Source organism: Adiantum capillus-veneris, chromosome 30, assembly GCF_014529385.1.
Source record: "Adiantum capillus-veneris isolate H3 chromosome 30, ASM1452938v2, whole genome shotgun sequence".
In the NCBI taxonomy this organism is placed as follows: Eukaryota; Viridiplantae; Streptophyta; class Polypodiopsida; order Polypodiales; family Pteridaceae; genus Adiantum; species Adiantum capillus-veneris.
The window spans coordinates 7,163,669-7,181,358 of record NC_140960.1 but is presented as its reverse complement, the minus strand read 5'-3'; the positions used below and the strand labels follow the sequence as shown (position 1 = coordinate 7,181,358).

Here is a 17,690-nt window from a genome sequence, read left to right as displayed (position 1 = left end):
TTCATACAAAGGACAAGATATTTGAAGCAGATAAGTATGTTCACGACATGGATGAAATGTACAAGAAGGTCAAAGTGGCCTTAGAAAAGACTCAGGCAAAGCAAAAGAAAGCAGCTGATCGTCACCGTCGTGAAGTGCTATTTTCACTTGGTGATTGGGTGCTTCTACGCTTTGAAAAGGCAAGGTTAAAGAAGATGAAGAGCAATGAAAGACTGCTTCCAAAGCTCAGCATGCGTTACTATGGGCCTTTTCAAGTGTGCGACATAATCAGTGATGTTGCATATAGGCTGAAATTGCATGCCAGTTGGAAGATTCACAATGCGTTTCATGTGAGTCTTCTCAGACCCTATGTGGGTGATATGCCAGAAGATATGCCAGTTGAAGATCAACCGGAAGTCGAGGAACTTGACGAGATCTTGGTCCCGGAACAGATTTTGGCACATAAAGAAAGGAAAGTGAAAGGCAAGGTTGCTAGGCGTTACTTGGTAAAGTTCGGAAACTATCCACCAATGGATGCTAAGTGGATGGAAGCAGGTGAACTTGCAGAATCACCAACTGTGTTATCACTTTACCTGGAAGCCTTCGATTTGCAACCTACCTTGACCCCTTGAGTTTCAAAGCTACATGGATTGTGAGTGTGATAATGGCTTCTGAAACAAATGATGTACATCGTATCTAAAGTGAGCTCAAATCAAGTACATGTACATCAATGTTAGAGCTGTACAGATTGTCAGTTTGGCAATTGCTCTTATGGAATGTCCAAAAGTTTGGTTAGTGCTATAGAAGTGAGTATTTCTTGTGAGTTTGTCAAGGATACAATAATTGCTTCTATTAAAGGGTACATGTGTAACTGCATTCTTAAACTGTCGGTTTAGGTATGCTCGAAAGTGTTACGGGATCCAACGTGTACTATAAGACAGTGGCAAAATGTGTGGCTATCATTTTGTCATTGGAAAGGTAGTGACTCAAAGCAATGGCAGAGTGCGAAGCTACCACTATGCATTGGGACAGGGTTCACACGCAGGCAATACATGTGTCGACAAGGTGTTGAATACACTAGGGTTGACAATGAGCATGTATGTGTCGTACATGTGTCGACAGGTGTTGAATGCATCAGTGTTGACTGTAAGCATGTACGACATAGATGCAAATGAGGACGTTTGAGATTTCAAGAGGGGGGTATGTCACCAGCGTGTGATTACTATCTATCCTTTTTGTTGATTTCTTTCTTATTATTTATTTACTTTCACTTTTTGGAAACACCCCTCAAGAAATCTAACTACCCTGCATTGCATAGCTAGTGTGGAACTGTCCAGAGAGAGTCCAGGCCTGAGGGCAAGACAGCACTAAGGTTGGACAAGGACTATGGTTAGCCAAAGTGGGGTCATTGACTAGCCAAAGTGGAATCCTTTGCTACAGAGGCTACATTTCAGTTCTGGGTGTGGCTGCAGTGTACAAAGGGGGTCTGATGACCTAGAAAGATACAATGGCAGCATCTCCTAAAATTTAGGGAACTGCTATTTTGGGACCTGAAAACAGAGAACTCAGCGTGCTGCAGATTCTCGCCAGGTTTTGCAAAGTGCCCATATGTGTCGGGAAAGACATTCAATGCGTGGGAATACTGACTGTGAAGGGTCCTAGTACAGTTATGCTGCCGAAATCGGGCCGGAACAGTTGACATTCAGCCAAGCTTGTGCGGGGCAGCTTGTAGGGAACCACAGCGTTTATTCTCTCTTTTGAACAATAAAGAAATACCGAAAGGGACGCCTAAGTTAGGGGCCAATCTGGTGTCGGTCTACTTATACAGGTGCAATCTAGCAGCCTGTATCCCTCTCCCCTTGGTTGTGTCTTGAAAGTACAGGTAAAGTGGGCGACAAATTAAATGGGTGAAAGCAAATAAGGTTTAAGTCTAAAGTCTACCGCCCTTTTTGAAAGTACAGGCCGGTTTCACGTAGTGCATAACTGAAGCGACCAAAGTATCGAAAAGCCAGAGCTTTGTTCGAGGTTCCTGGAACTGAACCTGCGAACAAATCCTCTCTAAACCGCCTAGGTCTGCATAGGCACGAGTCAATCTAGTGTCTGCTGCCACTTTCAATGTGAACCTCTGTCCACTAAAGACCACCCCAAGATATGTGCATGCATCAGTGTACTCCATATTGTCCTGCCCATATGTGAAAGTAGGTGCTGATCTCCTAACCCACTGTGGCGTGGTATTAAATACCATGACCTTGGTTTTACCAAGGTTGACAGACAATCCACTATCCTCTTCAAAACTATGCAATGCGTCCAAATGTCTCTGCATCCCCTCTGGTGAGTCTGATATATCAGCACGATATCGTCAGCATACAATAAAAGAGGGATCCATGTCCCTGCAAGCTGAGCACCTCTATCTCCTCCTCTGTCAATATAGTCAGAGACCTCATCAACATACATACCAAATAAAGTAGAGGACAGTGGGCATCCCTGTTTCACTCCGATAGTGGAGTGAACTATGTCAGATATCCCCTCTGATGTGCGTACATGACCCATCACTGAACTGTACAATGCCATAATCCCCCACATCAGCTCTGTGGGTACCCCCAATTCGATAAGTCGGCGCATCAATCTGGCCCTCGGTACTGTGTCAAAAGCTTTGCGGAAATCCACAAAGCTGCAGTATATCCGTCTACCATGTGCTCCACCCTCCTCAATGATAGCTCTGAGTGTAAAGACATGATCTAGTGTGGAGAAACCCCTCCTGAAACCAGCCTGCCCAAGTGCCCTTATGCCCATAATCTCTGCCCAACTGCTCAGCCTATGCGAGAGAGAGAGAGAGAGAGAGAGTTGACACGGCATGGCGCAATTCCACGCCCAGAAGCATTGGCCCCAAAGACTACTGCCCCTTTCGATATTTCTTTATCATTGATCATTGCAAAGTACAACACTCGAGGGACCTCTGCATCCAGATGCTTTGCAGAGTGAGGCCCCACGGGCTCTTTTATTCGTACAAGGGATGCCCAAAAGCAGAGCCCCAAAAGCAATTAAGTTTAAAAGCACTAAACCGCAAAAGCCTCTGCTCTCAAAAGCTAGCGTAAAATCTGGCCAACGCAAATTACAGAAATCTGTACAACCTGCCATGTCAGCATAGCAACGCAAAATCCAAAAAATACGTACAATCTTGCCACGTCACCATCCGTACAAACTGCCACGTCAACATGTCAGCGGGATTTATGGAAATCTCTTCCAAATGTCAAGCTTTTGGTGTTTAGGGGTTTAGGCCTCTCCGCTCGTGCTCCATAAGTTCTTTAAGTTGGTCCGTTTGGTGTCTCCCGTCCACTCAGCCATTTCTCTACTAAGTTGGCCATGCCACATCATCACTTTGTGACATTTCCCCCTCTTGAAAGAATTGTAATCGCCTTGGATTACGCCTACAAAAACAACCAAAGGACAGAAACTTTCTTCAATAGACATTCACTCTATGTACTCATGCACCAGACTCCACCAATCCAGCACTTCTACAAAGACATCAATCATTGATCAATCACATTCCTGTCGAGGGTCTCAAATACAAATCCTAATCATTAGCAATCACATCCAGATTTGTCACTGATCTTTTCACGAACGTCTTGATCTACTTAATCTTGTTACTATCAGATTCATATCCTTTCACATTTCAACCATGCCCATGACTATCCCCACAAGACAGTACATCCACATAGCATGCAGCTCACAAATCACACACTTAGTTCACACTGAACATTCAAATCACATTCACGTCACTATCCCAATCAAGATCTTGGATGAGAATCATTAACGTATTTAGCAATCACATCCAGATCTCTCAGTAATCTCTTGCAGATGTCTTGATTGGCTAAATCTGATTACTACCATGTTCCTCTCATCTCTCCGGAGAACAAGACCGAAATGGTGCAGTCATTTCGTCTTTCAAACATGCACTCAAAGACTTCTCACATGAGAGTGCATGTAGCAGATTCATTTCAGGAATTCTGAGTTCCAAGTACTTCTTTCATAAAGTTATCTAGCAGAATTTTGTCAACCCCATCAGTATCCCTGAAATCCACAGAAAGTCAGTCACTTTATTCCATCTAGGTAATCTGTGACAAAGGAGTGCAATAACTCCCCTCTTGTGCAATTCTCAGTTGCACCAAATTCAACCCGCTGATCATCGGGAACTCATGGAATAGTCGAAGCTAGACCAAAAGCCTCAAGGTAAAGTTCTAGTATCCGAGGATGTCCTCCTCCATCCACTTCGCATCCAATGCCGGATAGTTCTTGAACCGTCTTTCACTTTACCTTTCACTTTTCTTTCTTTGTGAGCCACTATCTATTCCGGAATGAGAATCTCCTTGTTCTCTTCCACTTAAGGTTGCTCCTTAGGCTCCTTGTCCACTTGCACCTCACCTCTGAAAGGTTTTCAATTGACTCACATAAAATGCACTTTGAATCTTCCAACTATTTGGTAACTTCAATCTGAAGGATACATCATTGATCTTCTCTTGAATCTGAAAAGGGCCATAACATTGCATACTTAGCTGTGGAAAAAGCCACTCTTTGCCCTTTGGTTCCATAGGCGTGCCTTCTCAAAACATAAAAGCACCCAATCATCTTCCTTCAGCTGCAAGTCGCATCGATGCTTGTTTGCTGCCTTCTTATGCCTTGCTTGAGACTTCTCAAGAGCCTCGCCCACCTTGGCAAAAGCAATCGCCAGATCTAAATCATACTTATCTGCTTCAAAAATCTTATCCTTGTGTGTAGAATAGGTGGAACCTTCTCAGCACCCTCGATGATTTCAAATGACGCCTTCCCCATATGCACTGTGTTCTTGTAGGCACACTTCACCACAGGCAAATACTTTTCCCAATGAACCTTTTGATCCAAAATATACGACTTCAACAAGTCCCAAACTACTAAATTGTCTATCTCAGATTACTCCTCTCTCGAGAACTGCAACCGCATGCCAATGTTCTCCCAGATTGCCCTCCAAAAAAAACTAGTGAATCGGGTCCAAAACAATAGACTCACGCATACCATGTAATTGGAAAATTTTGGGGGGACACAGTTTAGCCAAATGATCGAGCTTAGCTATCTTCTTGACCGAAAAAAAAATGAGCTTGCTTATTAAATTTGTCTATGACTATTCAAATGTCATCATGCCCACTCGGAGTCTTGGGAAGATAAAAAATGGTTGGCTATGGACCGGTAAAGGTTGCAAAAGGCCTGGTGCCTTATACCTGTCAAATTTGACCTTTTAGCATATCAACTCGTCCACATCCTTTTTGATCCTCAACCTATAGAAGAACCGTTGCACACTCGTCACTGGTGGTTTCTATGCCGCGATGACCTAAAAAAGGTGGACAGTGGCAATATGTCAAAACCTTATTTCTTAACGCTTGTGCCACACACAAGTAGTTTTCCGCATCAAATAGCCTTCCATGAGCGGATAGCCCACAACCACTTCCCCACTCTATCGTCGGTCAAAGATGTCTGCAAAATTTGGATATGTGGCGCAGTAATGTACCATATCCTCGAAGCTGTGGTGATGAACTGCTGAAATAGCCAAAACCTAAAGCTTACAAGAGACAATGCATCCGCGACCACTCTTCTGTCCCTGATCATGCACAATCCGAAAGTGAAATTGTGACCAAGTGTTTGCCCACCCCATCTCCTTGTCCAAAAGCTGTTTCGGAGCCAAGAAAGAGCGCAAACTCTGAGGATCGATGAACACTGCCAAATCGGCTTCAAGTAGAAAGTGTCGCCACTGAGTAAGAGCATGGATAACTACCAAAAGCTCCTTCTCAAAATTCTACGCAACCTGTTCTAGTATGAAAAACGTTTGGCTCTCATAAGCTCAGACTTCAACCCCAATGCACCTCAAATGGCTTTTGCAAGACTGGCAAAGCCAATACAGGGCCAGTTCTTCTTGAGAGTCTTGAAGGTTGCAATCTTAGATAGTCCCCTATGGGAAAGGAACCCCTTTCTGTATCAAAGCATGTAGAGGAGAAGCAATCTCCACAAATCTTTGAAAGAACCGTCGGTAGTAAGAGCAAAAACCCAAAAAGCTTCCATCGTTCTTCAAATCGGGCCAATCTTTGATGGTCTCCATCTTGGCCGGGTCCATTCTGACACACTCCGCAGAGACAATGTGTCCCAAAAAGCGGATCTTGGGTAAGAAAAACTCGCTCTTCTTCCTATACGCCAAGCGATGTTGCCTTAGTGCTTGGAAAAACCTGTAACAGATGGTTTCTGTGCTTTGCCTCACTCATGGAGAAGAAGATGATGTCGTCGAAAAAGATGCCCACAAATGACCTATACTCTCTAAAAAATCATGTCCATCATCTTGTTAAACATTGTTGGAGCATTTGAAAGGCATCACCAAATACTCGTACAAGCCAAGAGACGTCCTGGATGTTGTCTTATAGACTTCCCCAGGAGCAATTCGGATCTGATGATAACCACTCTTCAAATCAATTCTCCTAAAGCAAGTAGAGCGGTAAAGTTTGTCTAGTATATCATCGATCCTCATAATAGGGAATTTATTTTTTATGGTGATTTTGTTGAGAGCTCTAAAGTCAATGCACATTCTCCAAGATCCATCTTTCGTTAGAACTGACACCACTGGCGAACAATAAGGTGATGTATTGGGCGGAATGAGACTCTTCTCTAGAAGCTCTTTCACTGCATTCATAATTTTCCTCTTTCTCCTCTGATGACCTTGCATAAGGTTCCCTTAGTTCGTCGGAACCCTCCGATGTGCTATCATCTGATTCTCGTACTGCTCCAGAATCCTGTGATGATCTGTCATTCGGGTCCTCGGATTCATTCCCTTTATTGAAAGACTCTTGCCCTGATGATTTGGAACTCAATTATCCATAAGATAAGTCAATGAGCCAGCATGCATCCCAAATCATTGATTAGCATGTCCCATAAGTCTCTGAATAGAGTCAAACTTCTGTTACAGACAATACTCTCGAATCTCTTTTGGCAAACACAACAAAACCTCTCAATCTAGTCTCTCAAAGTAATCTTCCAAAAGCAAGATACTGACAGATAAGTATTCTAAAACCTATGGCAGTAGTCATCCAATGTATCTTTCTTAGTCATTCTCAAGTGATGCCAAGCCATGATGACATCTCTTTCATATTCATCTGATATCCAAGTTGACGTGAAAATTTTCTTGAATTTCTAACCACGTCGCAGGTGCTTCTCTGCGTAACAACAGAGTAGACCACCATGTCTGTGCAGTTTCTTTCAAGTAAGATGCCGCCCTTCGCAAGTGATGCCAAGCCGTGATGACATCTCTTTCATATTCGTCTAATATCCAAGTTGACGTGAAAATTTTCTTGAATTTTTAACCACATCGCAAGTGCTTCTCTGCGTAACAACATAGTAGACCACCATGTCTGTGCAGTTCCTTTCAAGTAAGATGGCGCCCTTCGCAGCTTCGAGTGTTCTGTGAACCGACGTCCAGAGAAAGTGACGTCAAACTATTGTACAAACTCAAGGGCTCGATGGGTGTCGTGGTAGCCTGAAAACGTCTCAAACCTAACGGCCTGACCCCCTTCCTTGAACTCCTTGGTATTCTTGCTTATTTGGTCACTGTCAGAGAGGATGAGCTCTCCTCCTCTGAACTGCTAGATGGCCTTCCATGCCTTCTAGACTTTTTCTGAAATCTGCTTTTCTTGCTTTTTCTCCGCTTCTTCCGCCTTTTCTCATCCTCTCTGGAAGTAGAGGACGACGAACTATTAGAACTCTCTAAAGACAAAGAAAAATTTGAGCATCCTCGAAATAAGCACGCTTCTTGGATCTGCTTGCCACCTTGAAACTCGATTTTCGGCCCAAATAACCGGGGAGATCCACTAATTTCCTCATCTTCTGAGAGTGCTTCAAGCCTTTCATTATCTGGTTCATCTTCTGGTCAAGAGCTCTGTCCAGCTCTTTCTGTGAGTACAGCTTCCGCTTTTCTGCACTCGTCTATCCTTTCAGCTTTCCTCCCGACTTGAGAGGAGAATCAATGGTCTCATGCCATCTCAAGTGAATCTTATCAATCGCGTAATTCTTCAGGTGTTGGGGAGTTATGGCAGAACTAAGGCTTGGCTATGTCGGTATAGTGCAGGATTGCAGGATTGCACAAGCTCTAATACGAGTGTCGTGAGCCCACTACAAAGCAATCCTCAGCGCAGGAACACACACACACACACACCAGGTACCCCTCCACTCCCCTCTCTCATGGCCCGTCCACGCCGCCCCCTGCATGGGAAATCCTTTCCCTCCATTTGCCACCTGGCCCCTTTGGCCCTTATCCTCATTTAGGGGCGATTTCCACGGTTGGCCATGACCCCTAGCTGAGTGTAGTGTGCACATGCCCCTAGACTGTAGGATACATCACACAACCAGTTCCTGGCCATATGTAAATGAGATGTAAATACTGGTGTTGATGCCCTTACCCACTGTGCTGTGCTGAGGGAGATAAATTGAATAGACTAATTTCTGAAGTAGAATGCTAAAAAGGTATTCTCAAGTAAATTGAATATATGAAGTAACAACTGCACACTTTAGATAAGCATCCAATGAGAACTGCGAGTGAAGCCAGCTCTTGCAGACAAGACCGGCAACCACCACTTGCTCCACTCCCCACCAGTTTTCTTAAAATTTCAGCTTTATTGATATGCATCCTGGATAGAGATGGGAAGCTCTAGATGCTGAGGGTTAACGATTAGATGCAACAAGCAGATGGGGATCAAGTAACCGGTGGCAATAGGACCTGTTTTCAAGACCACAAAGGGATAGAGCTTTCATACCTTGCTCAGTACAGCTTTGATTTTGCTGCTGCAACATATAATGTTGACTTGAATTCACAGAAAGTCCAGGTAACCCTTCACCTCTGGTATGGAAACCAAGATGGATAAAGTTTTTTCCCTTTAAGAGGAGCGTTATGTGTTATCCTATTCTCTTATAAGCATGTCCTTAAGCCATCGTGAAAAGGTGGTAAAATTGGTTAAGATTCTCTTGGGAGCCAGTAATGTCATGGAAAGTCAAGATGACCTATTACTAAATAGAGAAAAAGTTGAGTATATAAATAAAGGAGGTCAATTTGACTGCGTCAGTTGTTGTAAGTCTGAATGGCAGATGGGTGGATACCACACCCAGTCTTCGATTCATCAGACTAAAACCTCGAAAGCCGGTATTGCCGTACCATGGGAGAATTGAGATGATTTACTACTAAAATAATGCAAAAATTTCCAGGTCCATGGTTTGAAAATTAAACGTTATCAACTTGACTGCATTGGTATTGGTGGTAAGTCTGAATGGCAGATGGGTGGATGCCACACCCAGTCTTTGCTCATCAGATTAGAAATACGTATCCTATAAGAATGCAAAAAATCACAAATTGTAATCACATAAAAGCCCTGCTAATGGAGACTAACTAAATGAAATCAGACTTTCTATTAATTAATCAGATTGGAGCATTCATTCACAAGTTCACGTAATGTGTCTGAACTCTGAAGAGAGTATAGCAACGACATCCCTCAGCGGACAACCCTCAAAAGAGGAGGTCCCCTCTGGTACTCACAAGGTCGTTGTTGCTGGCAGAGCATGGATTTGCTATCACTAGCCTGACTCCCTTTGACAGAGAAGCTGCACCACCACATTCCAGGCTCTCTCACCTAGATTCTCATGCATGACTTAATGCGGTAGTGATTCACATGCATATGTACCAACTTACGTCCCCCCTGGTTAACCATGCTTACAAAGAGGACTTTGCCCTCATAGAACCACACGTCCCGAAGGAGTAAAATTTATAGAAGGGAGAAAACACATTCTACTAAATTTAAGACAAGGTATAGAGCAAGGCAGAACAAAAGTGATAGGCAGTCCACGTAACGCTCTTCTAAAGTAGCGGATGCATGTGTGGAATTTAGCTCGTATAACATGGAATGCCTGCATTTCATTCTCCATAATGGCAAGCACCCACAAAGCTGCAAGAAATTTACCTCTTCTAGCATGGAAATAACAGCCTGCACTTCATTCTCTTTCATTGCAACCACCCGCAAAGCAGCAAGGGTTTCCTCTGGGAAAACACACTGGTTCAAGAAGGATGGTGGCTTTCGAACTCCACTCCAACTGAAACTACTTTGGCATTCTTGATTGCCAGCTGAAATTGCATCTGAAGCGTCACGCCTTTCTGAGCTGTAAAAACCTTTTTGTAATAGAGTACTTGGGAGTAGCCAACGTAGTGTCAAGTTCTGCACGAGATTGAAATTATACTTGTTAAACATCTCTCTCTCTCTCTCTCTCTCTCTCTCTCTCTCTCTCTCTCTCTCCACCCACTATTTGGCACGTATGTGGATGAGGTTGCGAACTACATTAAGAGGGATGGTGATAGAGGAGCACAGTTGGCAGGGACATGGATCCTGTCACAAGACGGGCACAACGTGCCAATAGCAAAGAACAAACTGAACAGGCTTTTAACACTTCAATAATGATTGATGAACTGAAAGAGAGAGACGACACGCGACACGGAGTGGCGGAATTCCACCCCAGAGAGTATTGGCCGCAAACCTTGGCGCCCCTGTCTCGGTATTTCTTTATATTGCATCAACACAATACAAGCTGGTACTTCAGACTCTGCACCTTCTCCAGGAAGCATGCTAGAGAATGAGCCCTAGCCTCATATTTAAAGACCCTTGGCCTGAAAAGCAATTATAGTAAAAAGCTTTTAAAACTCAAAAGCTTCTGGTCCAAAAAGCAATGCCAAAAGCTGCCAACGTAAATCATGGAAATCCGTATAGCTTGCCATGTCATCAGCCAGCGCAAAACGCGGAAATCTTCCTGCTGCCCTTAGGGTTAGGGTTAGGGTTTGTAGAATTAAGGTTTGCAGGTTTTAGGGTCAGGGTTTCCAGAATTAGGGTTTGCTAGTTTCAGGGTTAGGGTTTCCAATATTAGGGTTTCAACAGTTAGGGTTTCTGGTAGAAATTAGGGTTAGGGTTTCTGCTCTCGGGCAGCCACGTCATCACTTTGTGACAGTTTAGGCCCCTCGGCCACATCTGTAAGTTGGCTCCATTCTTTAGGCTTCGACATGTCAACAATTTGTTACATCTCCCCTTCTTGAAAGAGAGTAATCGTCCGCGATTACAGCATATCTGCAAAACAACTAAAGTTAGCTCAAAAATTTCCGAGGGACAATCAGTTTGCTCTTTTTATTAAGGAGTTAGCTTCTCCTTTCTGCCCTTTTGATCAAGGAGTTAGCTTCTCCTTTCGGCTGTTTTGATCAAGGAGTTAGCTTTTCCTTTATGCTCTTTTGATCAAGGAGTTAGCTTCTCCTTTCATCCAGATCGGAACTCTTGATATTCCGGCGTAGTAAAATTAGCCATCACACCCAAACCGTATTGATCTTCCACGGGTGTCTTGATGCACTAAAAAATTACATACCCAGGCAATCTCATCCAATTAGGAATATTCAGTAGTTGGCAGATCGCAATGCAACACAAATGCTCACATATGCATGTTACAAGACATAGAAACATAAAGCTGCCCATGAACACTCCCCCCGTAAATAACCATCCAAGTCCGGGCCATGAGCTGTTCAACGACTCCCTCATCACTCCTCCCGCAAATAACCTAAAAAGGTCCGGGCCATGAGATATAGAGGCCTTTTACAACCAAACACCCCCCAGACCGCAGCCTGCATCGTTTAGAGGTGCTGAGAGTAGCCACTGCTCAGACTTCTTAATACTCCTCCCACATAACCATCCAGGTCCGGGCCATGAGTAACAACAACAATACTCCCCCCGTAAATAACCACAAGGGTCCGGGCCATGAGTAAAAAAACAGCACTTTTCAATCATTCAATACTCCCCCCGCAAATAACCACAAGGGTCCGGGCCATGAGTATGAACAAGCATTCTCAAACATCATTTCTCACTACTCCACCCGGGAGTAAAATCATCAATCATTGAAACCAGTATTAAAACCAGAGTCAAACAATTCAAATCGGCACCAAGACAGGTTCAAAACACATACCATCTATTTAAATACAAATTCCAAACAGGATCACCAAACAAGTTCTCAAACAGAACTCAAACTTAAAAAGCAATCTCGACATCAATCGAGCTCGAAAAGTCAACTGACTTTCCATCTTGAAACCTGCCCCAAAAATAAGGGTTAGGTTCCTTCCATGAGGTCATAGCCGAGCACAGCATGGTCCATCAGCTCTTGGATAGATAGTGTTTCTTTGGCGGTGATGGTAGTCCCAAGAGATAGCAATCACATCGAACCTCCAAGGTCATCTGCTCGTGAAGAGACATCTAATGAGAGATGTCGAGAAATTTCAAGTTATAATCTGCTAGGGTTTCCATGGCACGCATTTCAGGATATCCCACTCTGCAAAAAGTTGCACTCTGAAGGAAGATGTTAGAAACCATATAACTTCGGACAAATTTTTTTCTTGAAAGCTTGCCAAGTACTTGGAGTGTGCGGCTTGGTAGCTATTGACATCAACATCTGCATGGTACTGCTTTTGAGAAAAACAGTGACTCGAAATAAATATCGGATCCTTCTTTGCAAGTGATCTTAATGGCTTATGCCCTGCAAGACATAAGCGGTGAAGACGGGAGCGCGCCCGATGGGCGATGAAGTAAGGGTGGGAGTGGCTAATAAGTCCAGGTTGGAGGGCGAAGATACCTCGAATAAAATTTGTCTGCTCTTTTGTAGGACCGGTTTGCTTTCACAAAAGCACACGCATGATGCTATGATACCATTGTCACAAGACGGGCACCACGTGCCAATAGAAAAGAACAGACTGAACAGACTTTTAACACTTCAATAACAATTGAACTGAAAGAGAGAGACGACACGCGACACGCGACACGGAGTGGCGGAATTCCACCCCAGAGAGTATTGGCCCCAAACCTTCGTGCCCCTTTCAGTATTTCTTTATATTGCATCAACACAGTACAAGCCGATACTCCAGACTCTGCACCTTCTCTAGGAAGCATGCCAGAGAATGAGCCCTAGCCTCATATTTAAAGGCCCTTGGCCTAAAAAGCAGTTACAGTAAAAAGCTTTTAAAACTCAAAAGCTTCTGGTCCAAAAAGCAATGCCAAAAGCTGCCAGCGTAAATCACGGAAATCCGTACAACTTGCCACTTCATCAGCCAGTGCAAAATGCGGAAATCTTCATGCTGCCCTTAGGGTTAGGGTTAGGGTTAGTGTTAGGGTTAGGGTTTCTGCAGTTTTAGGGTTAGGGTTCCCAAAATTAGGGTTTGCAGGTTTTAGGGTTAGGGTTTTCAAGATTAGGGTTTCTGGCAGAAATTAGAGTTAGGGTTTTTGCTCTCGGGCAACCACGTCATCACTTTGTGATAGTTTAGGCCCCTTGGCCACATCTGTAAGTTGGCTCCATTCTCTAGGGCTTTGACATGTCAGCAGTTTGTTACAGATCCCACCGTTGTTGTTTGCTGATGAAATTGTGTTGATTTCTGACTCCCCGAAGGAGATGCAGCGCCATCTAGATGCTTTGTACACATTTGCCCACGATAGTGGATTGTCTGTTAACATGGGGAAAACCAAGGTTATGGTGTTTAACACAACACCACAGTGGGTCGGGAGGTCAGCACCCACTTTTACATATAGCGAGAAGACGGTAGAGTATACAGATGCATATACCTACCTTGAGGCTTGGGGTAGTCTTCAGTGGACTGGTGTTTTCATTGAGGAGAGCAGTAGAAACTAGATTGACGAGAGCTTATGCAGCCTTGGGAGGACTAGAGAAGATGTGTTCTCGCAGGTTCAGTTTCAGGAACCTCGAACAAAGTTGTGGCTTTTCGACACTCTAGTGGCTTCAGCTATGCTGTATGGGGTTCAAATTTGGGGACCGTCGTGGACCACCATGGCAGATCTGGTAGCACTGATGGTTGGAGATGTATGGAGAGGCCTCTAGTCTCTATGATCTCTCAGATGCTTCGAGCTAAGGCCTCAGTGCCACATGAGATTATTCGAGCCAAGCTAGCTGCCCCCCCTCTCGTGGTCGAGGCCCTTACTAGATGAGTATCCTTCATGCATAATTTATGGGATCTTCCCAGAGACAAATATGCTCGGCTAGCCCTTGAGTCATCTCTCCAGCTAGCGCTACAGGGGGGCATAGCATGCTAGTATGGGCAGATGATATCATGGTTTCAGTCACATGGCTTCAGCATGGATAGACTGCCTCTGTTCCAGTACTCCTTGGATGCACCCTCCCTATCTCTCACATGGACAGAGACCACTAGACTCATACGTCAAGATTTGATTCAGCTAGATACCAGGAGCACATGGATACAGCCGACACAAGAGTTGGGCACGAAGATGGTTTTCTATAGAGAGCATCTTCTTCAACTAGCAAAAGACGGATATGTGATCAGACCGGCCTATATGGACACTCATGTATCCTATGGATACAATGTCCCATTGGTCAGATGTGCACATCATCGCATCAGCTAGAGATTGAAATTGGCAGATGTAGGAGAATACCAACAGAGGCGAGGATATGCCAGTTGTGTCATATAGAGCCAGAGACCGTTACATCACATTTGCCATTGTCTGGTATACTATGAAATACGAGGCCTTTTTCACTGTCTATTCAGACAGGCTTTGGACCATTGGCTTGAGTCATGAGATATCAAGATCAAAGATGCCTCAGGTTGTTTTTGCTAGAGCTGCGCAGACATAGGGAGAGTCTCTTGAGGAGATCACGCAATGGGAGACAGAGGGAGATTACTGACTTCTTTAGAGCAAGGACTCTGCAGCCAAATGAGCATGCTTCACAGCAGACTTCAAAGCCCACTTATACCAAAGGTATATTAGTTGACAGAGCCATTGAGCTCAAGAGAGCAAGACGCCCACAGCTAAGAGGGGGACCACGACATCAACAGAGGCTCCATCAGAGGATCAAGACTATTCTAGCACGAGATGGGAAATGCCAAGTACGACTATTTACAAAGGTGGACATTGACGAAGCTATTCAGCGACCGATGCAGTACTTTCTCAGACAACGCCCGATCCCGGGCATCCCCAGGCACTAATGATGATGATGATTTTAGTCTTTCACTTTACTTCAATTCATTCTTATTTTTGTACCCAAACTTTGGATAAGATCCACCAAGATTGTCAACTCAGAAACGAAAAAAGAGAAACTTGTGATTCTGAGCACATTTTTGCATGAAAACTGGTAAAAGTGCTTGAAAAACTAGTGGTCAAGACTTGGGGATGCTCGTGGATGAATTCTATCCAAAAATTCATTAGCAATCATCATACACGTATGATGTCTAAGAGATGATCCTATAAGCAAATTTGAACTTTTGACATTATATCCATCTTCTATATGTTATGTTGAGCACATACACCAAATTTCATATAATTTGAGCTTATAGATTGAGAGTTAAGGGGAATTTACTCTTTTAGAGGATTTCCTTGTCAAAAAGTGGTGATTTTGTGCATTTTTTAGTTCCAAAATTTATTGTGAGCACATATTCCTGTAGTACACATCAAGGGGCACCTTGGGTAGAAATAGAAGTCCATTCTGACTACCTAGACATCATACGCATATGATGTCTTAGAGCTCAGATCTAAGGTCAAAAGTTACATCTGAGTGCACCCTTGTGATCTATAACATTTAGGAAGCATATAGGTAAAATTTTATTAGATTTGAAGCATTTTAGGCTTGCAAAAGCCACAAGACGCATCTAGGCAAAGTAAAGGTTTGAATTGATCATAACTTGCACAAAAAGTTGTCAAATTCAATTCTGAAACTTGCTGTGAGTTACGAGTGTAATGCAGGAACCTCTCGAGTGAAATTCACTTCAATTTGACCAGTTAAATATCATACGCGTATGATGTCTCTCTAAAGGGAACCTTTAGAGACCAAAATTGACATTTGAGCTTACCAGGGTGTTAAAATGTTTAACACCACAAAACAAGCTTATAGACCAAATTTAGGCTGATTTTGAGCACATAGGTATGATGTCTCAAGGCCAGATCTGACAGTCCAATTGCACTTTTGACCACATAGAGGGTTGGAGAATGATGTGTTAAGCTTGCTTGCAAAATTTCATCTCATTTGGACACATACTTTTGCAATTAAAGAGATTTTTGCAGATACAAGAAGGTAAAGGTGAAAAAGTCGTGATTTTGAGCAATTTTGACATCCAAAATATCTTGTGATCACATATTCTTGTTGTATGCATCAAGGAGTACCTTGGGTAGAAATCTAAGTAAAATCTGAGCCAAAAGACATCATACGCGTATGATGTCTTAGAGGCCAGATTTGGGTCAAATCAGACATATGAGTATACTGTAATGTCCTAGAGCATAAGAGGGAGACCCTACCCAAATTTCATTGGATTTGGAGCACATTTGGGCTAAAAACTGCCAGAAGACAAAATTGGACAAGATTCATGCTTATATTGGTCATAACTTAACTTGCATTGAAAGTGTTCAAATTGAATTCTGAAAGTTGCTGAGAGTTGCTTGAGTGATAAAGAGTCACTGGAACAAAAGTCACTTCATTTTGCCACAAAAGACATCGTACACGTATGATGTCTCAAGTGCCAAATTAGAGGTCAAAACTTAAATTTGAGTTCACATAAGTGTTTGACATCACAAAATAGGCCTAGAGACCAAGTTTCATTCAATTTGGATCACTTTTGGCTCAGTAAACCTCCCCGGGAAGTTGCAGACAACCAAACAGAAAAAGGATTGATAGACCTGAGAAAAGTGTCAGATTCACAAACTGAGACTTGGAGTGCTTAGAGTACATCAAGGAGAGTCTACAGTTGAAGTTTGGAGCAAATCTGAGTCAGTAGACATCATACGCGTATGAAGTCTCCAAGCACAAATTTACTGTTTTGACTATAACTTGAGCTTCCAATATCGGATTCAGAAACTTTTTTTTATCAAAATGAAGCTCGAAAGTAGCTCTACAAGATTTAGTGCAACCCATGAACAACAATTAAAGACCCTTCGGGTCATTCATTGTTGGTCAACATCCGAAAAAACATCGATTAAGGCCTCAAAATTCATCCGGAAGTTAGGGGTGTCTAAAACTGACAATTTGAGAGAATTGTGAGAAAACGCTCACGGGTTTGGACATAGTTTTGATTTTTCCCTAACCAAAGCATTTGAACACATTGGTATAAGTCTTCTTACATCAAGCTAGAGTTGTTAAGCCTAGAAATCATGCCAACTTTAGATTCAAACTCAGCCTATACAAGCTTAGGAATCCCAATGATAGAGAAGCATCCGCCACTAATGGATCTTCCAAACTTGCAATTGATAAAGAATTTTGTTGAGAGAGTTTGGATGACAGATCATGAGAGTGGACTGTATAAATACGTTGACGACATTGAGGCCAACCTTTATAAGTGCTCAGAGCCATACCTAGAAGAGCTGACAGATTACAAGCTCTTATATGTCTATACATACGAAGTCGACTATCAATGGAAATCTATAGTTGTTGACAAGTATGGACGAGAATACAGAGCTGTACAAAGCACAAACCCACAGTCTGCATTAGAAATGGGTGGAGATTTAGTCAATGAAGGACCGCAGAAACCTCCACCAAACACAAGAATTCCTACGAGAATTCAGAAAAGGGAGCCACTTGGATTCCCTACTAGAGCGATGACGAGAGATGAAGTGATCACAGAGGTGGCAGACATG

The 17,690-nt window shown here is 43.2% G+C and overlaps 1 protein-coding gene across 2 annotated transcripts in view; it reads right to left on the bottom strand.

Moving 5' to 3' along the window:
• Positions 1-17,690, bottom strand: part of LOC147417494 (SET domain-containing protein) — a 150,565-nt gene that overhangs the window by 11,189 nt on the left and 121,686 nt on the right. Inside the window, exon 13 of one of the 2 annotated variants that reach the window (XM_086507598.1) lies at positions 9,993-10,244. The exons of the other annotated variant lie outside the window; for it this stretch is intronic. Coding sequence (XP_086363724.1) covers positions 9,993-10,244 — 252 coding nt within the window. The remainder of the gene's footprint in view (positions 1-9,992; positions 10,245-17,690) is intronic. 2 annotated transcript variants of the gene reach the window in all.